The sequence below is a fragment of the Mesocricetus auratus genome, unplaced genomic scaffold (assembly GCF_017639785.1).
Source record: "Mesocricetus auratus isolate SY011 unplaced genomic scaffold, BCM_Maur_2.0 contig_9182_pilon_subseq_1:51004_obj, whole genome shotgun sequence".
Lineage (NCBI taxonomy): Eukaryota > Metazoa > Chordata > Mammalia > Rodentia > Cricetidae > Mesocricetus > Mesocricetus auratus.
The window spans coordinates 20,513-48,221 of record NW_024429801.1 but is presented as its reverse complement, the minus strand read 5'-3'; the positions used below and the strand labels follow the sequence as shown (position 1 = coordinate 48,221).

The following is a 27,709-nucleotide window of genomic DNA, read 5'->3' as shown; positions in this document are numbered from 1 at the left end:
AAGAATGGGTTATGTCTTCAAATCCATTCTGTAAGCCTGTGTCTTTTTATGGGTGAGTTAAGGACATTAATATTGAGGGATATTAATGACCATTGTTTACTCATTTACCTTTGATTTAGAATGGTTGTTGGTGGTAGAATTATGTGTGGAATTCCACCCCTTTTTTCTTTTGGCTGTTGGTAAAGTAGGATTATCTAATTCTTACATTTTTCTAGTTGTACTTAACTTCCTTGGGTTGGTTGGAGTTTTCCTTCCAGAACTTTCTGTAGGGCTGGGTTAGTGGATATGTATTGTTTGAATTTATTTTTGTCATGGAATATCTTGTTTTCTCCATCTATAGTGATTGAGAACTTTGCCAGGTATACTAGTCTGGGCTGGCATCCATGGTCTTTTAGTGTTTGTAGAATATCTATCCAGGACCTTCTGGCTTTCAGAGTTTCCATGGAGAAGTCAGGTATTATTCTGATAGATTTGCATTTATATGTTACTTGGCTGTTTACCTTAGCTGCTCTTAATATTCTTTCTTTATTCTGAATATTTGGCGTCTTGATTATTATGTGGCAAGGGGACTTTTTTTGTGATCAACTTTATTTGGTATTCTGGTAAGCTTCTTATGCCTTCATTGGTATGCCTTTCTTTAGGTTGGGAATGTTTACTTCTATGATGTTGTTGAATATTTTTTCTGCTTCTTTGAGGTGGTTTTCTTTACCTTCTTCTATACCTATTTTTCTTAGGTTTGGTCTTTTCATGGTGTCCCATATTTCCTGGATGCTTTGTGTTAGGGATTTGTTGGACTTAAGATTTTCTTTGGTTGATGAATCCATTTCTCCTTGTGTTTCTTCAACATCTGAGATTCTCTCTTCCATCTCTTGTATTCTATTAGTAATGTTTGTATCTGTAGTAAGTGACCATTTGCCCAGCTTTTCCATTTTCAGCCTTTCTTCAGATTGTGCTTTTTTAATTGTCTCTGTTTCAGTTTTCAACCCTTGCACTGTTTGAATAGTTTTTTGCAATTATCAGTCTATCTTTTCGTGCATTTGTTGCATTTTATGAATTTTTTGGTTTGTTCTTTCTCCCATTTCTTGCATTTTTTTGGTTTGGTTTTTCTTCCATTTCTTTGAGTTATTTTCCTATATCCTCTTTTAGGGCCTCTATCATTTTTAGGAAATTGTTTTTAAGGTCATTCTCTTCTGTTCTCATCTTCTAGTGGGTGCAGAAAGAGCCCCGTATTCATCTGGTGATTAGGGGACCAGAGTACCCTTTCTCCAGGTGCAAGCAATTCCAATACTCTAGTAGTTCTTCTATTCCTACTCCTATTCTATTCCTGTGGGAGGAGAAGAAGACCAGTAATCTGGGGTGCATAGTCTCCCACCTGGTCCCTTGGTCCCTTTGGTAGAAGAGAAGACCTGGGATCTGTGGTACTTGGCTCCTACTGCCTGGATGGGAAGCTCTGTGGCAGTCCCCAGGCACTGGAAGGTACACCAGGATGTGTGGCCTTGTTTACCTGGATCTCGCCTACTTCATTCTTTTCTCATTCCTCCACCAGTGTCTGAGTATTTTTCTTTTTTCATTGATGAGTCTTTCTAAAGATTGTATCTTATTAGTCACCTTTTCATGTTTGACACAAAAATCCACTATGACTATTAGTGATAAAATTTTAATTACCAGACCCATAGTACTTATGATCAGTATTATGTTAATCTCAGGCATGTCATTTATCTTTCCATTTTCTATTTCTATTTTAGAGTTATCTGAAGTAGCACTATACAGAGTCCTAACTCCCTGCATTGTGATATTTCTCATCCTTACTGTGGGGGAGTTTTAATGTTACTTTGCTCTCTTCAATTCACCTGACTATTCAGATTATCCTCAGGCGTGGAAGTAGGGCTGTGCAGATCAGCCAACACTGAACATGGGAGGTGATAGGGTACTTGGAGTGTGTGGGTTCCACACAAGTGGGAGATCCTTAGGAGGTAGAGCAGAGATGAGGTGACTAGGCTTTTAGAGGTGCTGTTCTTGGAAGAAACTGAGGTAGTTCTTGTGGGATGCTCAGTTTCCTCAAAAGGGATTTGTTTGCCTAGAGATATAGCTCAGTGGTGGAGGACTTGACTAGAAAAGTTCAAAGTTCCGTGTTCTATACCTCATATTACATGAAAAACGGTGTTTGTTTTTTTAAATGAAAGAGTGAATTGAGCCCATTGAGGGATTAGGGCATCCTATACCTCCATGTGATCAGTTGCTCTTACATGTGCTCCAGGCATTATTCGGTATTCCTTATATGATGTCCTTATGTGACAAAAGGATTAGGAATTTAAGGCTATCTTCACTGGCATCATGCTTTCAAGGCCTGTTTGGCATATGAGACCCTATTTTGATAAAGAAGGTAGGTCTTTTGTCTAATATAATAATTGTACAGAGGGCAGAGGAGGGGGATGAGAAAGTGACTTACTTAGTTATCTGATAAAAGGACAAACAAGGAAGTATAGATAGCAAGAGCTATGACACTGAGGTAATTAACATTTTAGTCAATGGCTAAGAAAGCCAGTGTGATTGAAGCAGAGTAGGTGGACGACAGAATATGTAACATTATTGAGCCAATTTGGAAGACCTCGTATGGTGCTTTTGCTGTGAATGGTTTATGTCTTAGTTAGCTTAGTCAACTTGACATGGCCTAGAGTTATCTGAGAAGGGCATCTGGGCTGTGACATGTGTATAGGAGATTTTCTTACTATTAATTGATGTGGAAGGGCCTGGACCACTGTGAATGGCATCATCTTTAGGCACTAATCCTGGACTGGATATGAGGGCTACTTAAGTGTGAGGACCTTAGAGAGCAGGCCTGCCAACAGTGTTCTTTGATGGTTTCTACTTCAAGTTCCTGCTGAAATTTCTGCCCTGAGTTCTCTAACTTATGGATTGCGACCTGGAAGTACAAGTCAAAATAAACCCTTTCCTCCCCACATTGATTTTGTTAGAGTATGTTATCTCATCAACAGAAATAGAAATTGGTGCCAGGAAAGTGAGGTGCACGTGTGAGGACCTGACCATGTGGTTTATTGTTTGATTTTTTGTTTTAGTTTTTTATGCTTGGAATGATATTGTTGGAGTATTAGGGAGAATTTTGGTGGCTAAGAGTAAAAGCCATTGATTATGTAGAGTTTGGTGAGCAATTGCTACAGGAATTTGAAGGACAATGTTGAGGAAAAAGCTGTCTCAGGGAACTTAGCTCAAGTTTGAGAAGGTTTCAATGCTATATTTAGAACTGGCCTGGGGGTCATTCTTATGAGATCATTACTAAGAGTTTGTTGTTTCTGGTCAGGTGAAGATTCAGCTATTATTAATATGAGATCAACATCATTGATGTAAACATCTTCTGCACTTCAATGGGAGAACAGGGACACATTTCCTCAGGACACACGTGTCTACAGCACACAGAAGCTGTGGTCTAAAGAAGAAAACTGAACTTGACAACGGGAAAGCATCACTCACACGGTACTGGCTTTCAAGGGGATGAAAGTTGCCGGATTGAAGGGGTCATGGAAAGAAGCTAAAGCTTGGCACAGATTGGCACAGTGGACATATCTAAGAGACACCAAGAGAGGACATTGGTGAAGGTTCAACCTCAGTTTGAATAGAGACCCAGGGTACTGGAGATGCTGGGACTGTGGATTGTCTACCGAGGACAGTAGCAGGAGTAGAGTGGAGCCAGCCTAAGCTGGCTAAGCTAAGATGTGGATGAGACACAGGTCTCTGGGTAGCTTTGGAGCCTACCCTGGAACTCTCTCTGTAGACCATTGTGGGCTCAAACTGACAGAGATCTGCCTGCCTCAGCCTCCTGAGGGCTGGGGTTAAAGCTTCACCACTACCAGCTCATTTTTATCTTTTTTAAAGAGTTTACTTTTCATTTTCTTTACTTTGAAACAAAAAATATTTATAGACCGACACAATGGTAAGTTATATTTCTAGTTTCCTAGATTTAACAATGTAGGGATAAATAATTTATATTATTTTACCTGATCTTAAAAAATGATATATATTATATGTGAGATGAATTCATTAGATTTCTTAAAAAAGAAAAGAAAAGAAACCAAACCCTGATCACTTTTGGCAATGGAGGATTTGTGCAAGGGTGTGGTGTGATGAAGTTACCCAAAGATATTATCTCTTGAGCTATAGTGTTGCTCAAGGTACTTCCAAGAAGAAAGGAAATATAAAGGCAGGTCTTATGGGAAACCAGAATCTAATGACCTGAATTCTCTTAATTCATAAGACTTGTTGATTTCCAAGAAGTTGATGATGTGATTGGGTTTGTACATTCCTCCTCAAATCAGAACTAAAATGACTTGAATTTTGTGCTGGTGAAACTCAGGTGAGATGTATCTTCTTTGCGTATTTAGTCTTTTCAAAAGTCTGAACACTTGTATGCCAGCAAGATTGATGTCTCTCAAAACCGCCAGTAGTCAAATCCAGCAGTTTTCCTCACAAGGGTAACAGAATACACTTCTATTTAGAATAAATGTGTTTTATTCTGAATATAAAGCCTACATGGGCCTTTGTCACAATTATTTGAGAGCTGAGTTTATATGCTGTGACTACTTAGCGGTATAAACCTCCATGCAGACCTGAATTTTGTGTTCATATATTCTATTAGTTAGTAATTAGTTGGACTCTCTTGAACTATTATCTCATAATTTCATCCTTCATAATAATAGCACCACCTTAAATTTCTCTGATTTCATTTAGATTATATACTACTTTGACTGATTATAGGTCAGGTTTATGTCTCTCTCTCTCTCTCTCTCTCTCTCTCTCTCTCTCTCTCTCTCTCTCTCTTTTGGGTTCTTGAGGCAGAGTTTCTCTGTTTTGCTTTGGAGGCTGTCCTAGAACTCCCTTTGTAGAACAGGATCACCTCCAACTCACAGAGATCTGCCTGCTTCTGCCTCCCAAGATCTGGGATTAAAGGTTTTGCCACCAATGCAGGGCTAGTTCTCTATTTTTAAAGGAATTTCACTTTGAAACTTAAACAAAGCCACCCTATTTTTTGAAAACATTTTGTGAATACATATTTAGTCCTTTGATTCTCCACTACTGGGGCAGAGAGGAGGCTCAGTGGGGAAAGTGACTGCCACACAAGTGTGAGGACCAGAGTTTGCATCCCAGTCTTATTGACATTGAGCAGGCCCAGCAACATGCCTGGATCCCAAGCTCAAGAGGCAACAGCGGGTGGGATCTGTGGAGCAGGCTGGCTAGCCACATGACATAAAGGAGTTCTTGTTCCCTTGGAAACAGCTGGTTGCCAAGGGATGATGCATCTGCTCCTTTATGACATAATCTCCGTGTGAGGGACATAACCTCAGTGTGAGGGATAAATTCCTTGACCCCAGGGTTCAGCAGTTGCTGGATGTAGACTAGTTTGAAGCTACTGGTGATAGGTACCCTTTTGAGCAAAGTTTTAAAGAAAATTACATAAAGGTAAGCTGTCTTATTTAGTCTTTCTGCCTTTAGCCTTGAAGGAGAACAAGTAGTTAGGTCACTAGAAGGTTCGGTAGGTATGACTAATTTCTAGGTAGACGCCCCAGGTCCAGGTAATCAGGTGACCCAATGTGAAGGAGATTCCAAAATAATTGACATCCAAATCGACCCTTCACTGTAGCTTCTCTACATAGTAATAGCAGAGACCATGAGACTTTCCCAGTGTCTTCTGGTCTCATTCAGAGAAAAGGATATCTTTCTTACAATGGCCTTCAGAATATAGTCTGGCCTTCTGTCACCCATGTGAGTTCATGTCTAATCTCCCTCTCATCCATCCCATTCTTCATTGGCCACCTTTGTGTCATGCTCTCCCTCTAGGGCACCACTCACAGTGGACTTTAGATCTGTTGCTGACCTCATTCACACTCACAGCTCACCACTTCATCTTCTTCAAGCCTTTGGTGAAATGCTATTTTCTCAGCGAAGGACCTGAGTAAAAAATTACATATAGGAATAATGGAAGTGTGTGACAGGAAGTTACAATTGAGCAGGTGTCATAAGAAACAGCAGTAATTCCATAGACTTGTCAGATGTGTCATCACACATCTGACAGTGTGCTATGTGTGTAATCTTTATACCTGAAACAGACAGGTATATGATTCGTGATTATTAATGGGAAATGCAGAAATAATCTTTCAGTTTAGGAGGCGATCATGACCATCTGTAGTTACAAAGAGGAGACAAATTCTAAGAGTTGACTTTCTGAGCCACTGAGAAATTTGTGTCCATTAGCAAACAGGAAACCTATAAGCTATCCTGGATCTGACTCTTAGGCAACCAGAAACAAGAGATAATCACCCAGTTCTGGCAGTTTAGAACACTTCATTGTAGATTTAGATCTACACAGTGTGGAGGGTATCTGAGAAAATAACTCCTTTCCCCACTCCCACTCTTTCTATTTCTTTATTGCTATGATGAGTTGTCTAACCTCACATTCTCATTTCCTGCTGTGATTACAGGGCAGTATAGACTTGATTTAAATTGGCACAATAATGTTTGAAATATAGGCATCTCTAAATCACAGGTACTGAAGACATCCTTGGTGTCTGACAGACATAAGGTTTTTAGTTTCTACTTTTTCATATATGTATGTCCACTTAGCACCACTTTTATGATTAAATTTATCTTTAGTTTTTATCTGCTAATTTTTCAGTCCAAATGTTAAAACAAAGAAGTGATCCATCTGAGACACACTCCAGATGGGGGAGGACAGACATTAATATTCAATTTGTAAGCTCGGCTCAACTCAGTCTAACAAGTTTACTGGGCACAAAATTTCACACTAGTCATTTCAGTGAGTGTAGATGGGTTTTTCTCAACTTATATTAGGAATGGCACCTTCTTAGGAGAAAGGTTCCCAAGGAGAAGACCCCATGGGGAGCAGTGTCTCTGACTTACTTCAGGGAACAAACAGCTGGGAGAAGCCTGGGGCAGCAGGAGTTGTTCTTGTAGAACTTGGGTGGGCAGGAACTGGCTGGGACTAGAGGGAAGGACTTGGGATGGGGGTAAGGAAGGAGTAGGGTGTCCTCGGTGTTCCCCCTCAGCCTGGGCTGATAGACCATTGCCAGGCGGGTCCAGCTATGGCCACCACATGCCCCACTGAAGCTTGTAGTCTTGAGGCAGCCTCTGCTTTTGAATTTGGAAACAGCACCATGCTGTTTTAGAAGCTGACTCCAAGGGAGGAGTTGGTGTCAGGCTCAGGCCCAGAGCCTCAGGTGAGGGGGGAAGGGGAGCACCTGGGGGCAGCTTTGCCAACTGCTGCTCCCCCCCCCCTCCCAGTGTGAACATGGGGACTAAGATGGTCCCCTAGTGTCTGAACAGATCCTTCCTCTCCACCCTGTCCCTGCCAGGCCTGCAGGCACTATGGAGGACGAGGAGAGAAGGAGGAAGATTGAATATGGAAGAGCTATTGCAGCAGCGTGGCGGCTTAGCGGGGCGGCAGACGCGATGGAGGATGAGGAGAGACAGAGGAAGATTGAATATGGAAGAGCAATTGTAGAAGTGTGGAGGCTTAGCCAGCCCGCAGAAGCAATGGAGGAGGAGGAGAGAAGGAGGAAGATTGAATATGCAAGAGCAAAGGTGGGAGCTCAGCAGCCTGGAGGCGGTGTTCGGGGGCGGGGCGGGACGGGAGGCGGGGCGGGAGGCAGGCGGGACGGGAGGCGGGGCGGAGGCGAGGCGGGACGGGAGGCGGGGCGGGACGGGAGGCGGGGCCGCAGGGCTGGGTCTTGGTCTGGAGAGAGCAGCCCCTTCTGGCTGCGAGCAGGAGACCTGATGCCTGCACCACCAGTCTCCTTTCTCCTGGGTGCCACACAAAACCCTCTCAGCCCCCCTCCCCAGAAACTGCCACGGAATTGCGTTGCAGCCTCCGCCCTTTCACTTTCTATAGGGAGCTTTGAGCTTTCTGAGTTCGGGTTTAGGGATTTCTTTACTCCGAGGGACACCGTGCTCTGATCACCAGCCTGTTGCACTGAGGTGTCAGGCTGGCATTCTTGGGTGAGTGTGATTGGCCTGTGACAGCTGCCTCCCCAGCGGAGTGGCTTGAGTGTGCCACAAGTGCCAGCTGTGAACTTGGCTGTGGGGGCGTTTTTAGAAGGGGTTCTTCCTCCTCCTCCTCCTCCTCCTCCTCCTCCTCCTCCTTCTAGTCCTCCTCTTCTCTTGTATATTTGTGTAGAAGGTCTTTGCCATGGCACGTGATCTTTTGTAGTATGTGGAATGGAACTTCTGAACACCGAATATTCTATAAATTAAACAGCACCTGTCGAATTGCTGTTAATGCATTTGTTATGCATTTGGTGAGTTCAGTTTTATGTGGGCAGGTGTGTATGGCAAGACCTGTAAACCATCCAGAATTCTATATAGGTGTCTTTCATTGGGCTGAATGAATATTTCACACGTGAATTGAATGTAATGATTTCTTCCTGGTCTTTGAGCTTAGTTTTGCCTTCCTTTCTTCCTAAAATGCAGTTACCTTGGAGATAATTATGTTTTCATAGGTGGGGTCAATTAAATTATGTTTTAAACTGTTTTTGTCCTATTGTAGATGTTGGCTTTGTGTCAAGTTGACACAAGCTACAGTCATCCAAGAGGAGGGAGCCTCAATTGAAAAAATGTCTCCTTAAGTTCTGGCTATAGGCAAGCCCATGGCAAGTTGTTCTTAGAGATTGATTGGGGTGAGCCCAGCCCATTGTGGGCGGTGCCCTTTGGGCTGTTGTCCTGGGCTGTTTAAGGTGGAGCACTCCATGTGGAGCAAGCCAGTGAGCAGCACCAAGGACCCTGCTCCAGCTCCTCCTTCAGGTTCCTGCCCTGTGTGAGTTTGTCCTGACTTCCTTTGATGATGACTGTGATATGGGAATAGAAGCCAAATAAAGCCTTTCCAAGTTGCTTTGGTCACGGTGTTTCATCATAGCAATAGTCACCCTAAGTAAGACATCTATTTCCTTTTTTCTTCTCTCACATTAACAGAGGAGAGCAGGTCAGTAACGAATGAAGGGATACTGCAGAGATACGGTGGTACATGCTCAGGATTGGTTTGTTACAGAATATGTGCAGGAGCTAACTTTGTATCTCTAGAATATGTTTAGCTGACTTTCCCATAAGCACCCTCTATGTAGGGTCTAGTTTTGAATGTGTGTATAGCATTCTATGTATAAATGGAGGGACAGGGGAATCAGCATCTTTAGAAGCCCAGCTTTGCTTACCATTGTGCAATCTGAGAAAGTGAGCACCTTCTGTGCATCGAAGGAATTGAAGATGGAGTGTGCATCCCTTTGCAAACATACTTTGATTAGACAGTATTTTTCCTGTCCTTACTCCTGCCTCCCCTTCTTGCCTTTTTAGCCGTCTTAGACCATAGTGCAGGATAGCCTTGAGCTCAATGTATAATCCAAGCTGGCTTCAGAAAAGGATGATTCTTGTACTGGATTTAAGTTGGTGTAAATCATTTCATAACATGTACTATAATGTATACATGAGGAGCTGCTTCTACAATGATCATTTTTGTGTTCTATATAAATGAAAATTGTCAGTGGAGCAATTTAGGAAACAATTTACCCAGAAAGGTGTTTTGAAGGCTCGAGGTCTTAGTTTTGGTTTTCTTCGATGTGATTATATGAGAATTCAAATTTAAGTAGTGGTGGTATTTGTTTCATAGAAAATAAATTATATGAAAAGGGAAATTCATGCTGGTATGATGGCTCTGTTTACAAAGTGGTTGCTTTTGCATGCAATGATCAGCTCCCTGAAATCCATATATCCACTGTAGAACAAGCGTTTGTGCTTCACATAGAGAGAGCTTTACTTACATGCCGCAGCTGTATTCTGTAAAGTTATCCCAATGATGAATTACTATACACTGAACCATTTTTCCTAAGGAAATCAGGTCTAGATTCCTGTGAGATACTGGTCCCATTTTGTTAAATAGTTGGTAGAAGGCTGGCAAGAAGGGTTAGTGGGTAAAGGCACTTTCCGCAGAAGCATGGTGACCTGAGTTCAATTCCCAGAGCGCATGGAAACAGGAAAAGTAATCAATTCCCCCATATTATCAGTGTAATCTCACATTTGACATGTTGTGCATGTTCCCCCATGTCATGCACATACAAATTAATAAATAAGTTAAACATATAATTAAAACAGCAGTTGTTACACAGTCTTTTATGTGAATTTATGTTTCAAGTCTCCTTATGTAGGATAGATTGTTAAATCATTAGTGTGGTTCACATGTGTGTATTGAGTAAGAGGACTTGAAACAGAAGCATACACATGCACACACACACTAGAGACCATGCCTGAGCCAAACTTCACTACCTCACCTGTCCTCATATGGCACATCGCAACCTTGTTGTTCTTAGATATAAGAGGCGGCACTTCAACTTTATGCTAGAGGTCATTTGTAAACAGTGAAATTACCAGTAACAAGTGCCAAAACGTGCCACTATGTACTCTAGAAGGATACTGAATTTACATTGTGAGCAACAAGAAAGGAAATGTTGCCCTGTTCTGTGTCATGTAGTGTTATCTACCTTGTGTTCACTCTACATTTTCCAAATTCTGCTCATGACCTCAAATGACCTAGTAGATGTCACAAAAATTGATTTAGGGACTAGCAAATAAATTTTATTAAGGAGGTGAGTTCATGAAAGAAAGAGTCTGCATAACAAAAATCAACTATATTCTTAGATATGAAATCAGTAAATATTATCCTGTTCTTTATCTTGATAGTATTCTTTGATGTACAAAATGTTTAACTTTTGAAAAGAAATGGTGAGGGACTGTTGAGATGGTTCAGTGTTTAAAGTCACTTGCTGACTGGACCTAATGGCCCAGGCCTCTAATCCCAGCACTAGAGAGGCAGAGGCAGGAAGATCTCTGTGGGTTCCAGGCTAACCTGGCCTATAAAGTAAGTTCCAGCATAGTCAGAGCTTCAGAGTTGTCTGGATAGATGTGAAAGTTGTAACTTGAATTTGCTGGTTCTTCCCTGTACTGTGGTTGCATTCCCCCAGTGATGTTTTACTCAGGGCTTTTGCTGTTAAATTACTTTAGCATTATTTCCTTTATTTATTTGACACATAGCATTGAACAGAACCGATTTTAAGTTTGTGGCTGCTATATCCATAATCAAGAACAATTTCTCTCTATCAACCACAATTTTACTTATGGACAGGCCATACTCTCCCATACCTTTGTGTGCCTTGCAATTTTCAAAACACTGTTTGTACTATGGCAACTCTGGCATGGAATTTGGTTTCAAGATGAATTTTTTTAACTTTATAGTATATTGATATTTGTATTCTTTGCTGTATTTATCATTTTGAATGCAAAATCATTGTTAATCATGTTGTTTTTCTTTTTTGAGACAAGAATCTCTCTATGTAGTCCCAGACATCCTCACAGAGACCCACCTGCCTCTTTCTCCCAAGTGCTGGCATTAAAGGTATGCACTACCATGACTGGGTAATCATTCTGTTATTCTTTTGGGAGTCGAGTTATTGAAAGCTTTAGGTCAGCTTCTAAAATCCTCACTCAGGCTTCAAAAAAGTCGCCACAATTAACTGAAGGAACTAAAATGTGAGGGAAAAAAGAATCTACTTACAGCATTATGTTTCAATCTATGTCTCCTCCTCTTCCCCTTCCTCTTCCTCCTCTTCCTCTTTTTCTCCCCAGTTCTTGGGGGTACAAATATATACATGTTTGTATCAGTAATTGTTTTGTAACACAATATGAGTCTTGAGTTTCTCAGGATCAGCAAGTCAGTTAATATTTACACACAAAGCAATAAAGTAAAACTTTTTGGAGACCCATTTAGAACTAGTTGCTTAGGGAGTGGGTCTATGTTTATTCGCACAAGAAACAAAACCTGGCACCTTCCAGTGCTCTGGCCTTAGTGGTGGCACAGGCATTCAGGAAAGTTTACTTTTCCCTGAGGATGAGCAAAGGGGCTGATTCCCTTTGTCTTTATCTTCTCAGAGGAAACAGGAGGGAGCAGTAAATCTCTGAGCTAAAATCTTGAGTTAATGAAACAACAAGTTTGAGAATCTTTTACTGCAGGGTGACTTTAGGTTATCACTTCTCTATCTTTCTGTGAGGTAGAACCAGGACATGCTTATTTTTTCTATCCATCAAGGCAGTTATGAATCTTCAGCTTTGCACATGTAGTAATTCTATGTCTTTGGATATCTGGGAATGTCTTAGATGGAATGCTTTGCCTGGGCCCTAAACACTGACCAAGTGCCTGTTGCTGAGGACAATCACAGGAAGGCAGATTTCTGTAACTACTATGGAGAAGGAAACAAGGAGCTGATTGTGGGAAACTGGCCTCACACCAAGCTAAGGAATGTAATCAGTTAACCTGAACTTCATGGGAGAAACTGTTCCCAGTAAATTACTAGATAGTCTTAAACTGTGAGAAGTAAATCCAAGGCTGTTACAGAAAGGAATAATCTACAGGAAGAATCTATAGCAAGAAACAGACACTTTTATTCGTAAGACTATAACACCAACTACATCTTTGGTATTGGTTTAATCCAATGGAAGAATTATTAATTATCCTGTGTTGTCTAATGATATGATTGATGGCTGTATAATTACCGTGTGATCTTTCAGTTTGTAGCAGGAGGTTGGTCTTTTTGAGACAGTGTTTCTTTGTGTGTCCCTGGCTAAGCGGGACCTTGCTCTGTATACCATGCTGACCTTGAACTCACAGAGGTCCACTTGCCTCTGCCTCCTTAGTGCTGGAATTAAAGCCATGCATCACCACCCAGCTGGTCTGTTTATTCTTGGTGCCAGATTTTAATATACAATGTGTACTTAATTGTCATATGGAGGGATTGTGTCACAGGAATCTTTAGATTTAGAAAAGAACATCATGGGCTGGAGACCTGAGTTCAGTTCCTAGAGTTCCCATTAAAATGCTGAGAGTGGTGGCTACACTCATAATCCCTGTTCTATGGAGACAGATAGAAGGGTTCCTGGGGATCAGTGGGCACCTAGTCTCACCAACTCAGTGAGAGACCTTGTCTCAAGGCAGATGAGCAGTCATCCTGAGGATGGTACCCGAAGTAGTCCTGTAACTACCAACCAACTAACTAACTAAGTAATTAACTAACTAACTAACCAAGTGAGCAGAGCCTCCTGAGTTTGGAACCATAGCTACAGGATTTTAGACTAAGAGACAAGCATATTTCTTTGCCTGCCAGCAGTCACTACTTCTTGGGAAGACCATTACAGAACTTGATCTTGAATGTTAAATAGTGTTTCTGTAGGAATAGATGAGGAATTACAGTGATAGTATTTATAAACTCTCTGTGTTTTATGTTAGAGTTGTGTGTGTGTGTGTGTGTGTGTTGGACAGTAAAACAGAAATTAGAAGAATTAGGATTTATTTCTTTCATCTATTTCTTACTTCACACTTGAGAGGAGCTTTGAATGCCAATTACCTTGTGCCTAAAATTTGGGATAAAGCAAAATGTTTAATTTTTACCTTATAATTTTATATGCATGGATATTTTGGCTATGGCGTTTTATGCTTGCTTCCCATAAATGCAGTGCCCATGGAGGCCAGAAGAGAGCATCAGTGGAGTTAGAGCTGCTTGTGGGTCCCTATAGGGGTCCTGAACCCTTCTTTGACAAGAGCAGCTAGTGCTCTTATCTGCTGAGTCATTTCTCTAGCCTCCAGTAAATGTTTTTAATTGAGTGCTTTATAATCTGTAAAAGCATTGTAACATCAAAGGGTATCATTACTCTTTGAGTGATTACTTTAGAATCAAGTTCTGAAAATACTTTCGGAAAAATGATACTTAGGATAGTATCTTATTTAGGAGTGATAAAGTTTAGAGAAATCATACTTTGGTGGTTTAAAAGAGTAAGTAATCACGGAAAGTACATGAATACTGGAAAACTAGGTAAAAACCATTTCTGTCTTGTTCTGAAAATGAACAAACCCCTAATATTGTTTTGGAGGGTAGGGGTGGGGAAAATCAAACCAAACCAAGAAAACTTAAAACCAGAAAACAATGGACTCATAGGAAATAGCAAAGTGTTGTCAATAATAGTAGTAATTGTAAATAGCCTCCACTTTCCTAATAAATGACAAAATTGCCTGGCTAAAAAAATAAAGAAGAGACAATTGTTTGTTGTCTGAGGGAAATACATCTCAATTGCAAATTCACAGTAGAGGAAAAGTGAATGTATCAGAGTGCACATACCAGGTAAGAGGAAGCTTAAAAATCAACACAGGTAGGTGTACTCTTATCTGGTGAATGCACTTTATACCAGAGTCGATCAGAAAGGATAAAGAAGGTTGCTGCATGTTAATAAAGCAAGTATATTCCTTTGTACTTCTACAGGCCCTTTCTGTATGCCTGAGAGAGTGAATGCTGCATAGCATGAGATGGAGACCTTTGAGCAATTGCCAATTTTACATGATTGATCGTCATTTCTGTCCTATCCCAACAGGGATGTTTCTTTCACTAGCTGGTCTCTAATGCTTCTGATTCCTTGGTTAGTGTAATCAGATCCTGGCTGTTTTTTCCAGTTTGAACTGTGGTAAAGTCTTGACTCATTCCCAGCCTTCAGTTCTCTGAATTTGGTGGACATGGGCATTGCTTTGACCAAGGTTAACATCCTAACCTGTTTGGGCACCATTGCCAAGTGTGGCGCTAAAGCATTTATGGAAGCTCTTTAGGTTGGCACAAATACTTCTATGATTAAACAACTGGGATTTGGCTTTTCACATGCCTGTTTGGCAGCCAGAAAGCAGTTGTGATTACAAAACACGAGAATGAAGAGTGTACTGAGGAGTCTTCCACTGGGGGCTACTTCATTGTGCCTGTTGGCTGGGCTATCAACGTGATGTTTCTTTCATCTTAGAGAACTGCAGACAGGTGCAGAGGAGAGGGAAGCCAAAGAGGCAATGACAAAGCCTTTTCAGTGGGTGGGGAGATGGTGCAGCTCTGAAGTACTTGCTGTTGAAGAATGGGATCCTGGGTTTGCTTCCTCAGCACCTGTGTTAAAGCCAGGTGTGATTGGTGGTTTCTGTAGTCACAGCACTGGGAAAGTCAACACAGGATTCCTGTGTCTTTGGCTCAGTCAGTCCAGCTCAACCAGTAAGTCCCACGTTCATGCTTCAGCTCCCCATCTCAAAATATTAGGATGGAGAGTGACTGAGAAAGACACCTGACATTGAACTCTGACCTCACGTCCATACACTGAAAGCCATAACAGTCCGTAGCCTGTCCAAATATCGTTTGTATGGAAAAGGAGTGCGAAGAAATTAGTGGTGAATGGAAGAGAAGCTGCATTGTAAGCACTCAGGTGTTTGAGGATTGATTCACATTACTATACCTTTTTGATGAGTAATGTGCTACCTAGGGCTAGCAGGCCTGTGAGTGTAGCTGGATTTGCAGTCCCAATGCTCAGTGAAATACTGTTGTCAGGTAAATTACATTCAGTTTAAGATCATAATAAGTTATTTCAGTTAAATGGCTTCTGTTTTCTGACAAATGCATGGGAGCCTACAAATTTATTAAGTATATGTAGGATTTAAACTATGTATGATACCAATATTATATACTGTGTAAAGGTGCCCAGCTTATTAACAAAGGTCTCCTGCATGCACTTGTATCTGTTTCTTAATACTTAGCAAAGAACAGTTATCTCCTTTTTGTAGTGCAGAAATCCTGTTTATGCTGCTAAGGTGTCTGTCTCATTACTAACAAACATTTCTGTATTAATGAACTTGCAGGAGGTAGAAATGTTTTAAAATGGACTTTGCTGGGGAATTTTAATTTTTCTCTCTCTGCCTGAGGAACGTTGCTAATACTGAATTATAAAAACCGTGGATTGATTTAGGAAAAAGAATTTGGACATGATAGTCTCATTATGAACAAGGAGCTCAGTGTAGTCAGACCTGCGTTGAGATGACTGAAAATGATTTGGCTGGGAAACAGCATGAGACTGAAGAACTAACTCAACAACTGGAAGGAATGAGGGCCACCTGGGGGACAGAAGTGCTTCAGAGGGTGTGCTCACCTCCTGTGGCTTTGGTTTGTATACATGTGAATGGTAGTGTGTGTGTGCTCATTACACAGGGGCCTTTGTAATGGCAATCTAGGCCGTTTCATAATTTTTGTTCTTGTACATAGATAGCAACATGAAGCCCATTTAAAATGAGGATCGCAGAAACACAGCTGCAATATTTGAACTTTCAAAATTTTACTGTGTCAGGTAGCTAAAGTGAATCCACTCCTGTAAGACAGGTGTCTTTTTGTCATCAGTCTGAGAGAAGTTGGTGTACCACAAAAAGTATGACTTAAGCCCATGAGGACTATCAACAAGACCTTGTAAGTCATCTCACTGGTGACAGTCACATCTTCTACGCAGAGAGGTCAAGATGAAGAGGGACACTGATAAAAATGACAGCATGCTTCATTCCAGCCTCTTCAGAATCAAGCTGGGTTAATCGTGTCTGTTGCTGTTGCCCTGAATTAATCGGGGCACTACAAAGTATAAAGACGCTTCTTCTATAAGAAAACATGAAAAAGTCAACCCAATTATATTCTCTTCCTTCCTTAATGCAGATATATGTTTTCAAAGTCAGTTTTGAATTAGAACTGATTTGGACAGGCCAGTAGCTTTCATGGCAGATTATCTCAGTGTGGAAAAAATATCCAAAAGCTAATATTTACAGTCTTTACTGGCTTCTCTTAGCTATATGAATTTGAAGCTGCCAGAAAACAACGAGACAGCATCATTACTCGGCTAACTGCTCATTTGCAGCAATCAAGAAAAGAGACAGATGAAATGATTAACGAATTTTTCCAATTGACTGAAAGAAAGCAGAAATCACAAATTCAATTACAGCACGTAAGTATTATGAGTACTGCAAGGTATATTGGTTTGTTTGCTTGGTTTTTTTTTTGTTTGTTTGATTTTTTGAGACAGGGTTTCTCGGTGGCTTTTAAGGCTGTCCTGGAACTAGCTCTCATAGACCAGGATGGTCTCGAACTCAGAGGGCTCTGACTGCCTCTATCTCTCCAGTGCTTCTATTAAAGGTGTGTGCACCACCAACGTAGGGCCATTTATTGGTTTTCAAGCAATGAATCATATACTTTTTCAAGTTTTAGGACAAATCAAAACTTACTATGGAGCCATTTGCTGCTTTTTTGTGTAGAAAAAAAGTACTTTAGTGTACTACTTTAAGATATTGAAAACACTGGTAAATCTGTGTTGATATTAGTAAACAATATTTGTTTGTTTGAGAAAGAGTTTCTCTGTGTAGCTTTCAAGCCTTTTCTGGAAACTCACTATGTAGACTAGGCTGGCCTCCTCATAGGGATCCAGCTGTTCCTGCCTCTGAGTCCTGGGATTAAAGGCTTTTGCTGCTACCACGTCACAGCATAACCAAGAATCTATCTTATTTTCATGAGTGGTTTCCTACTATTTTTCGTATGAAACTCCATATTTTTTGTAAGTCTTCAAAATCATACCAAGGTGGCCTGAATGGATTTTTGCAGGCATCACTCTGTAGTAGTATTGGAACTTTGCAGTCCTGGCATGGTTTTAGTTAGGTTGTAAATGGTAACTGGATATACTCTACACCTTTCATTTACTTTGTTTACTTGGGAATCTAACCTGGCTAGTATTATAACCTAAAGTGATCTGAATGAAGGGAAGCTCACTTGAGAAAATGCCTCCATAAGATTGGCCTGTGAGGCATTTTCTTTCTTTCTTTTTAATCATTTTTTATTTTAATTTTAAATAGCTTGTTTTACATGTCAATCCCAGTTCCCTCTCCCTCCCTCCTCCAGCACTCTCCTTCCCCCCCCACCCTATTGCCAAATCCTTCCACATAGGGGATATCTAGAGTCTGTCATTTTACTCAGGGTAGGGTCCAGGCACTCCCCTAAGAGTCCAGGCTGAGAGAGCATCCCTCTTTGTGCTATAGGCACACGATGACTGTTTGTATTCCAGGGATAGACACTGATCCACAACTCAGGGCCCCATAGGTTGCCCAGGCCTTCTCGCTGACACTCACATTTGGGGGGTCCATATCAGTCCCATGCTGGCCTCCCCACTGTCGGTCTGGGGTCCAAGAGCTCTCCCCTGTTCAGATCAGCTGTCTCTGCTGGTTTTGCCAGCCCAATCTTTGCCAATTTGCTCATCACTCCTCTCTCTCTGTCACTGGGTTCCTTGGGTTCAGTTCAGTGATTAATTGTGTGTTTTCCTCTGCTTCCATCAGTCACAGGATGAAGGCTCCGGGATGGTTATAGACATCAAGTTCATTATCAGGAATGGGCATTCGAGGTGGTCTCTCCACTATTGCTTAGCTTGCCAATTGGTGTTATCCCTTTTGATCGCTCGAGGTCACTCTGGTGCCTGATCTGTCTTCTATCCTATGATTCTCTCTTCCCCCTATTCTACCCCCACCCACTCAACTTCCTGATCCCCCATGACCAACTCTCTTCCTCTTCAACCCCTCTCTTCTTCCCAGCTCCCACTCCCCCTCACCCCTCGCCGCCATGTTCCCCATCCATTCAGAGGATCTTGTCTCCATCCTCTTCTCTTGGGTACTATGCATATGTGCATATCTTTTAGGTTCTTTCCTGTTTCCCAGACTCTCTATCAGTGGAAGTGCAGACTGGCACTATCCTGATCCATGTCTAAAATCCATATATTAGTGAGTACATACCATGTTTGTCTTTTTGCGACTGGGTTACCTCACTCAGGATGGTTTCTTCCAGTGCTATCCATTTACCTGTGAATTTCAAGATTCCATTGTTTTTTTTTCTGCTGAGTAATACTCCATTGTGTAAATGTACCACATTTTCTCTATCCACTCTTCAGTTGAGGGGCATCTAGGTTGCTTCCAGTTTCTGGCTATTACAAATAATGCTGCTATGAACATAGTGGAGCAGATGCCCTTGTTGTATGAATTTGCCTCATTTGGATATATGCCTAAGAGTGGAATTGCTGGGTCCAGTGGTAGATTAATTTCCATTTTCCTGAGGAATTTCCATACTGATTTCCAAAGAGGCTGTATGAGTCGGCACTCCCACCAGCAGTGGAGGAGTGTTCCCCTCTCTCCACATCCTCTCCAGCATAAATTGTCTTCGGTGTTTTTGATTTTAGCCATTCTGACAGGAGTAAAATGGTATCTCAGAGTTGTTTTGATTTGCATTTCCCTGATGGCTAAGGATGTTGAGCACTTTCTTAAGTGTCTCTTGGCCATTTTAGCCTCCTCTATTGAGAATTCTCTATTTAGTTCTGTACCCCACCTTTTCATTGGATCCTTTGGTGTTTTGGAGACTTGTTTCTTGAGTTCTTTGTAAATTTTGGAGATTAGCCCTCTGTCAGATATAGGGCTAGTGAATATCTTTTCCCATTCTGTGGCCTGCCTTTTTGTCTTTTTGACTGTGTCCTTTGCCTTACAGAAGCTTTTTAGTTTCAGAAGGTCCCATTTGTTAATTGTCGATCTCAGTGCCTGTGCCACTGGTGTTATGTTTAGGAAGTGGTACCAAGTCGTTGAAGAGTATCTCCCACTTTCTCTCCTAAAAGTTTCAGTGTGGCTGGATTGATGTTGAGATCTTTGATCCATTTGGACTTAAGTTTTGTACAAGGCGATAAACATGGATCTATCTGCAGTCTTCTGCATACCAGTACCCAGTTATGCCAGCACCATTTGTTGAAGATGCTTTCTTTTTTCCATTGTACAGTTTTAGCTTCTTTGTAAAAAATCAAGTGTTCATAGGTGTGTGGGTTAAAATTAGGGCTTTCGATTCGGTTCCATTGGTCTACCTGCCTATTTTTGTGCCAATACCAAGCAGTTTTCAGGACTATAGCTCTATAATAGAGCTTGAAGTCAGGTATGGTGATGCCTCCTGAAGTTCCTTTATTGTATAGGGTTGTTTTGGCTATCTTGGGCCTTTTGTTTTTCTATATAAAGTTGATTAATGTTCTTTCCAGGTCCTTGAAGAATTGTGATGGAATTTTGATAGGGATTGCATTGAATCTGTAGACTGCTTTTGGCAAGATTGCCATTTTTATTATGTTGATCCTACCAATCCAAGAGCATGGGAGATCTTTCCATTTTCTGGTATCTTCTTTGATTTCTTTCTTTAAGGACACAAAGTTCTTGATATACAGGTCTTTCACTTCCTTGGTTAACATTATCCCCAGATATTTGATGCTGTTTTTGGCTATTGTAAAGGGTGATGTTTCTCTGATTTCTTTCTCAGTCACTTCATCATCTGTATATAATAGGGCCACTGATTTTTTTTTAGTTCACCTCAACCCCAGCGAGTCCAGCTTCAGGTGAGGCATTTTCTTAAATAGTGATTGGTGAGAGAGGGCTCAGCCCATTATGAGTAGTGCCAATCTAGGGAGGTGGTCCTGTTTTCTCTAAGAAAGTAGGTTGAGCAAACCATGAGGAGGAAGCCACCAAGCAGCAATCCTCCATAGCGTCTAAGACAGCTCCTGCTTCCAGGTTCCTGATCTATTTGAGTTCTTGGATTGACTTCCTTTGATGATGGAAACATAAGGAAATAAAGACCCTCCTCACCAACTTGTTCTTGGCAGTGGTGTTTTATCATTCAGCAGAAGTACGCTGACTTTCACAGTGTCTGGTTGCATTGATCAGAGTTTTACAGCAAGTATCACAAAACAACTTGAAGTATCTTAAGCCTGAGAGTTCACTGGAAGTACGCAGGTGTCCTACAGAATTTAGGGACAGAAATATAATCAAGACTTTGAAAGAGATTGGAACTAGTGTCTGAAAAGTATCCAGGATGCAACAGTATGTTCCTGACCACTTCTCTTGGCATTGTGACCTCGGTCCTAGTTCCCTCACTAGAACTGCTTTCTCTGAAATATCATTTAGAAGATAGTTTGGTGTCTCAGTCTGTCAGTCCAGTCATAGCATCAGTAGATCTCAAAGTCCTGAAGTGAAGACCGGTCACAGAGTGCCAGTGTCAGCAGAATAAGACTCCAGATGTCTGTTCATGAACAGTCATTGAGTGTTCAGTAGGTTGAAGTTTCTTTCTATTTTCAACTTACAGGTCAGTGAGACATTGCAGAGCAGCACCCACAGTACCACTGCTGAGGAGCTGGTTCTCGTGAAGCAGCAGGTCCATGCTCTACATCAGCAGCTGGAGGAGCAAAACCATTTGTTGTTGGATTATCAGAAAAAGGAGGAGGAATTAAAAACTGAAATTACCTTTTTACAAGAGAAAATTAAAGTATATGAAATAGAAAAGATAGATGTCAGCTAGCTTGTTACAGCTTAGTATTTTTCTTATTCATGTGTATTATGCATGGGAATCAGAAACTTTTATAATTAAGTCAAATCTTTGACTATGGAATTTATTTGTTTCAAAAGCAATTAAGAATCTCATACTAACTGTATATGTCACACCAATATAGTTGTTAAGATAATACTGCCCACTAATGTATACCTTAATGTGGTATGCATATGTTACCTGAAGTCCTCAGTAGAAGCTAAATTTGTAACTCAAATATCTACCTTGTCCCCTCTGTAGTTTTCCCATCTATTTTAGCTATGAGACTTAAATTGTGAAAATGCTTTTGTCACAATGTAAAATTCTGTAGATCTATTACAAAATTTAAATACAGTTGACTGTTTATGCAAGTTAATTTCTACTTCTTGGAAACCTTTAGCTATTAAGTTTCTTTTGGATAGGGGATGGCATTATGTATCATATAGTTTGTAATTTTAAATTCTAAGAGCAACTCATCCTAAAAGCTTTGCTCTCACTTATTTTCAAGTGAGAAATCAAAATGTAAAAGTGATTTGTTGCTGGCTGCTGTACTTCCACACAAGAATTGGATTCAAATGGCTTGGGACAGGGCAGAGCTCTTGCACCACATTGCGATTTTCTATATAAAAATATGTTACTATCCATAGCAAATCAAAAGCACAATCTGATTAAAGCTGTAGGCTCATAAAATTCATTTTATGTGTTATGTGTGTCCTGAACATGAACAGACATCAATGACGTTGTTCCAAGTTCGAGATGATGTTTAAAAATTCAATTATAAGATTTTCAGTTGACAACCATTAACCTTCATGGGTAACTGTACATTTCAGGTCCTTTGCATCTTATCTTCTTTCCATGGACACATGAACCTAAAAATACAAACACTGGTTAGGACGTTATTAGTGATAAGATGAGAGGGTGTTAGCAATCAGACGTTGTGGCGATAGACTCGGATGGACTGAGATGCATCATATTGTAGTGCAGTTTATGCCTATGCGCTGCAGTTCTTCAGTCCCCTTCACCACGATTTCCAACATTGTTTTTTTTTCTTAATCGAGTGTTTATATTGAGTATGTTTAGAAGATCCTGCTGCCTCTTGAGTGCTGTGACTATCTACATGTAGGCCTGGCTCAGTGTATAATTTTTCTAGAGGGACCATAATTGTCAAAGGCTGAAGGCACTTTGGTGTTTTTCCATGGACTGTACTTAGACAGGTACTCTCAGTGCTTCTTTCAGAGGGCTTTCTTCTGTCTGAGCTTTGACATTTTTTCTTTCCATGTGTTATACATTCACTCAGAATCTCTTTGAGTTCTGTTTGTCAAGGACCTTTGTGATATAATTCACCTGCCTTTGGACATTTCTGGAGATTTTATTTCATGCTTAGTATTTATATCTGAAGTCTTTGCCCACAGAGAAAACGGAATAACATATCCAAAACTCTGCCTGAGCCTGTGCTCCAATTGGTGCTTTGATATGTTTGTGATATGCCTGTGCTTGGTGTGGTCGTCTGGGTTGAGCTGTTACCTACAGTTGTGTAATTGACCCTAAATGGGAACTGCACAAAATAGCTTTCGTGGGAATAACCACAACTTACTTATAAATCTATTTCTTGGAGTAGTCTGAGAGTGATTAATAGTATATTTAGGTGCCAAAAGATGAAATAATTGGGATATTAATCAGTTAACTTTTAAAGTGAAGATATAATGGGTTAGCAAAGATTTTAATTATTACCATTATTTACTTGTCTGGGGAGTGAACTCAGGTCATCAGAGCCATCTCATCAGCCCGCCAGTCTTTTCTCTTCCTTCTTTTCTTCATTTTTCTTGGCAGTGCTGGGATTAGAACCCTGGAACTCATACCTGCTAAGCAAATCAGGGTGTATAGTTTTAAATTAAAAATTCATTACATCTTTATTATTTTAAAATTTTTCATACAATATATTATTATCATATTCTTTCCTGTTCTCCCAGATGGTTCACACCTATATTAATTAAAATTTTTAATCACAGCAAATGTAATTCTGTATTTTTTCCTAAGAAGGTTTGAGCTGCTCTAGAACTCTTGTTTGTTCCTAAGTGTCTAGGTACACAAGCCTTACCATGGGGATGATTGAGGGATGGGCACACCAGTTACTTCTTTTAGAAAGATGTAAAAATGTGACTTCCATCTGCCTTTTGTTAATAAAGTTAAGCGACAAAGTTATCAGAAATCATTCTACTTTTCTTTTTTTTCCTTCTGAAGGAACAAGATAAGAAATTAGAAAATAACAACATCCAAGAATTAGAAAAACAAGCCATCATTGAAGATTTACAGGAAACAATAAAAGAAGAAGGAAATAAATCTGCTGCCCTGCAGAATGAGTTAGAAACTGCTGATAAGTTAGTAGGAGATTTAAAAGAACAGATTAGAGAAAAGGACCAAGAGACCCAAAGCTTAAAACTGGAGCTAGCCAATTGTAACGAGAAAGAGAAACACTACATTTTAGAAATTGAAGAGTTCAAGGGGAGAGTAGAAGAACTCCAGAAGAAAGATTACAAAGATAACCATACAGACACTGGCAAAGAGCAGAGCACAGAGAGAGAAACAAGGAGGAAAGTAGATCACCTCCAAGTGGAGCTAGATGAAATGTATGGAAGAGAAATAATGCACATGAAGGAAGAATTAATAAGACACACATCTAAGATGGAGGATCTTAAATCCCACCATGAAGGTGAAATGGAAACTATCTTGGCATCATATGCACGTACTACACTAGGTATGTGCAATATGTATAAAGAGTAAAAAGAGCAACTAGACGTATTGAACATGATGTTTGATTTCTAGTTTATTGAGATCTTTGGAGATCAGTCCTCTGTCAGATGGAGGGTTGGTGAAGATCTTTTCTCATTCTGTAGGGAGCTGTTTTTGTCTTGTTGATGGTGTTCTTTGCTTTACAGAAGCTTCTCAGTTCAGGAAGTCCCATTTAGTAATTGTTGCTCTCAGGATTTGTGCTAATGGTTTTCTACTTAGGAAGTGGTCGCCTGTGCCTATGCATTCAAAAGTAGTTCCCCCTTTCTCTTCTTTGATGTTCAGTGAGGATGGATTTATATCGACGTCTTTGATCCATTTGGACTTCAGTTTTGTGCATGGTGATTGATATGGATCTATTTGCATTCTTCTATATGTTGACTGCCAGTTACTCCAGCACCATATGTCTTCTTTTTTCCATTTTATATTTTTAGCTTCTTTGTCAAACATCAGGTGATCATAGGTGTGTGGGTTGATATCGCGCTCTTCTATTCGATTCCATTGGTCCACCTGTCTGTTTTTATGCCAATACCAAGCTGTTCTCATTACTATAGCTCTATAGTAGAGCTTGAAGTCAGGGATGGTGATGCTCCCGATGATCCTTTATTGTACAGGATAGTTTTGGCTATCCTGGGTTTTCTGTTTTTCTATATGAAGTTGAGTGTTTTCCTTTCTGTGAGTCTGTGAAGAACTGTGCTGGGATTTTGATCGGGATTGCACTGAATCTGGAGATTACTTTTGGTAGGATTGCCATTTCTACTATGCTGACCTACCTGTCCAAGAGCTTGGAGATCTTTCCATTTTCTGATATCTTCTTAAATTTCTTTCTTTAAAGACCTGAAGTTTTTGTCATACAGGCCTTTCACTTGTTTGGTTAGAGTCACAACAAAGATAATTTTCTGTTATTTGTGACTACTATGAAGGGTGATGTTTCTCTGATTTCCTTCTCAGCCCGTTTGTCATCTGTATATATGATGTCTACTGATGGTTTGTTTTTTTAAGTTAATGTTGGATCCTGTTTATCACTTGTAGAAATGCTATGTTAGACATTTTTGGGATCATTTATGTATACTATAATATAATTAACAAATAGCGAGATTTTGACTACTTCTTTTCAATGTATCTCTTTGATCTCCTTTTGTTGTCTTCTTGCTATAGCTAGAACTTCCAGTGCTGTGTTCAATGAATATGGCAAGAGTGCACAGCCTTGTCTTGTCCCTGATTTCAGTTGGATTGCTTTGAGTTTCTCTCCACTCAGTTTGATGTTGGGTGTTGGGTTACTGTATATTGCCTTTCTCTTGTTTAGGTATTTACCATTAGGAATGGGGTACTTTTGAAGTCTCCAGTAGAATTTCTGCACTGAAATAAGTCAGATTTCAAGAGTCACTTAAAGAAGGATGCCAGGTTTTCATTTCAAGACTTCTTTGGTTTATCAATTTGGTAAGATTTTACTTGGATTTGCATGCATTGTTTGTGTTGATATGGTCTTCAGATAGCCTGTCCAGTGTTTTCTATTAACAGTTGATTATTGTATTAGTAGGTAATAAAGCAGTTTAGTGCGTATTGATGACTGTTTCTGAAAAGAGGAGAAGAGAATGGACTGCATTTTAAAAAGTTTTAATTAATTTATTAATTGATTGATTGATTTTTGTGGCACTAGGCTGAAACCCAGGGCTTGCACATACTAGTCAATGCACCCTACCACTGAACTATGTCCTTATGCAAAAAAGTGAAGACTCATTAGTGGAAGTTTTATTTGAGGTTTGCATTGATGTATTTCATGGATAACAATATAGATGTATTTCTTGTGTTTGAGTGTAAGTCGCTGCTGTACACTCTTTGAGACAGTACATTGCACAATAGAAGAAATTGGAAGAAATTAAAATGTGTCTTGTTTTAGGGAAGCTTGCAGTTGGATTAATTAACTCTGACAGTATTGCTTACACATGTACAGTGAATGGCTCATATATGCTATATCTTCTGCTAGGTGAAGACAAAGAGCCTATACAGGTGCTCATTGGACGACTTCAAAAGGCATTGTCTGAGGAGTGCTGCTCTGTTTCAAAGGTAAAATGTTACTTTAAAAGTGGTTTTGGACTAGAGGTGCCAAGGTTTAAATTGCTGCTGATTCACTGAGCAGAATCATCCACCCATGTGGATTTCCCTAAATCCCTTATACATAGAACTGTACTGAAAAAGCATTCCTGAGTTCTAAGATTTAAATGAACACTTGGCTTTTTTTCTGATAGCCATTTGGGAACAAAAGTAATCAGTGCTAGGGATGTGACTTGGTGAATCATTGCTTGCCTGTTATGTTTAAGGTCTTGGATTCAATCTCTGTCAGAACAGGAAAAGGACAAAGAAACTCAGATCAGTTGCATCTCCAGAAGAGCAGATGGCATAAGCATTGCTCTTGTCAGAGAGGTGATAGTTAACCTTTCTGGGACACAGTTTGTTCATTGATGGTGCCGTGGGATAAAATGGTACCTTTGTGGCTGTGCTGAGAAGTTAATATGTGCAATCACTAACTGACAGTGTGGTTTAACTTTAAAAAGTGCAAGAAAGAGTAGCAATAAATAACTGGCTTTTAAATCTTTCAAATCATGATGGTTATTTCCAGGTGTGAGAGACAAAGGTAAAACTAACTTAGATGTATTATCAAATCACAGAACATGAAATGTAATTTTAAATGGTAGTGGGGTTATCAGTTACTCTGCAGAACATTGTGCTGGATATCTTTAACTTTGTATTTATACAGATCACAAAAACATGCTTGCATATTATAGAAAGGCCACTAGTATAATCTCTCCTTGATAGATTTTCATTTTGCAGACCTCTCTAATTGTCAATTTTGAACTTCTCCCCTTCTTGTGTTTGTTCCAGGATAGTTGATACAGTCATGAGATATTTTCAAATTAGAGAATAGAAGTAGGAGCCATGCTAGAGTGTAAACACCAACACTTATTGATATATACAATTTTAACAGGAAACAGAAAATGACATCATTTTGTGTATTAAGATTATCAGATTTTTCCTGATAAAAGAATAATTTCATGTCAAAGAGAAACATGGTTATTTTGCAGATTGAATTCATATGTGGAAGAAGACGGAATTAAGATTCCATTCATATTCTTTTGATCTTTGCCTTTAGGTTAATGATGTTTTAATAGTATTTAGAAGAAATCAAAATTTTATTTTGAAATAATTCACTTTTGTTAACAGAGTATGCAAGCTTTTCTTGATGAACACTGTTGTCCTTTAAACTGTGAAATGAACATAGAAGAGAAAGTGAATTCTTTTGTATACCATGCAATTTCAAGGGTGACCTTGCAAGAATATAGATACAAAGTTGAAGGTAAAAACCTTACCATACTGTTAAACACTATTCTCTTGGCGTAAGTCAATTGCTTATAAACTTAGTTTTAATCACGACTTAATTAGAGATAAATTTTCTATCTTAGTATCTTATCTTTAGAGATGAAATTTATTTATGTAAATTAATGTACACTTTCATTCTTCCTAGTGTAACAATCATACAATGCACATAATTGAGACGTCCTTATTTTCTTTGTCTCTTTCACATCTATGTCTGTATTCCCACTTATTTCTTCATTCTACTTCTT

At 39.9% G+C, this 27,709-nt stretch overlaps 1 protein-coding gene across 7 annotated transcripts in view; it reads left to right on the top strand.

Moving 5' to 3' along the window:
• The first annotated feature begins 1,506 nt into the window (after positions 1–1,506).
• LOC121132747 (A-kinase anchor protein 9-like) overlaps positions 1,507–27,709 on the top strand; it is a 46,272-nt gene continuing 20,069 nt past the window's right edge. For 2 of the 7 annotated variants that reach the window (XM_040740858.1, XM_040740857.1), the window contains exons 1-5: positions 16,394–16,890; positions 21,081–21,260; positions 23,541–24,054; positions 26,074–26,153; positions 27,309–27,441. In XM_040740858.1, the coding sequence (XP_040596792.1) occupies positions 16,828–16,890; positions 21,081–21,260; positions 23,541–24,054; positions 26,074–26,153; positions 27,309–27,441 (970 nt within the window). In that variant the 5' untranslated portion in view covers positions 16,394–16,827. Of the gene's footprint in view, positions 3,493–4,903; positions 5,473–7,382; positions 7,612–7,784; positions 8,026–16,392; positions 16,891–21,080; positions 21,261–23,540; positions 24,055–26,073; positions 26,154–27,308; positions 27,442–27,709 lie in introns of those variants that run through there. The other 5 variants (XM_040740856.1, XM_040740859.1, XM_040740860.1 and 2 more) reach the window with 5 other exon arrangements.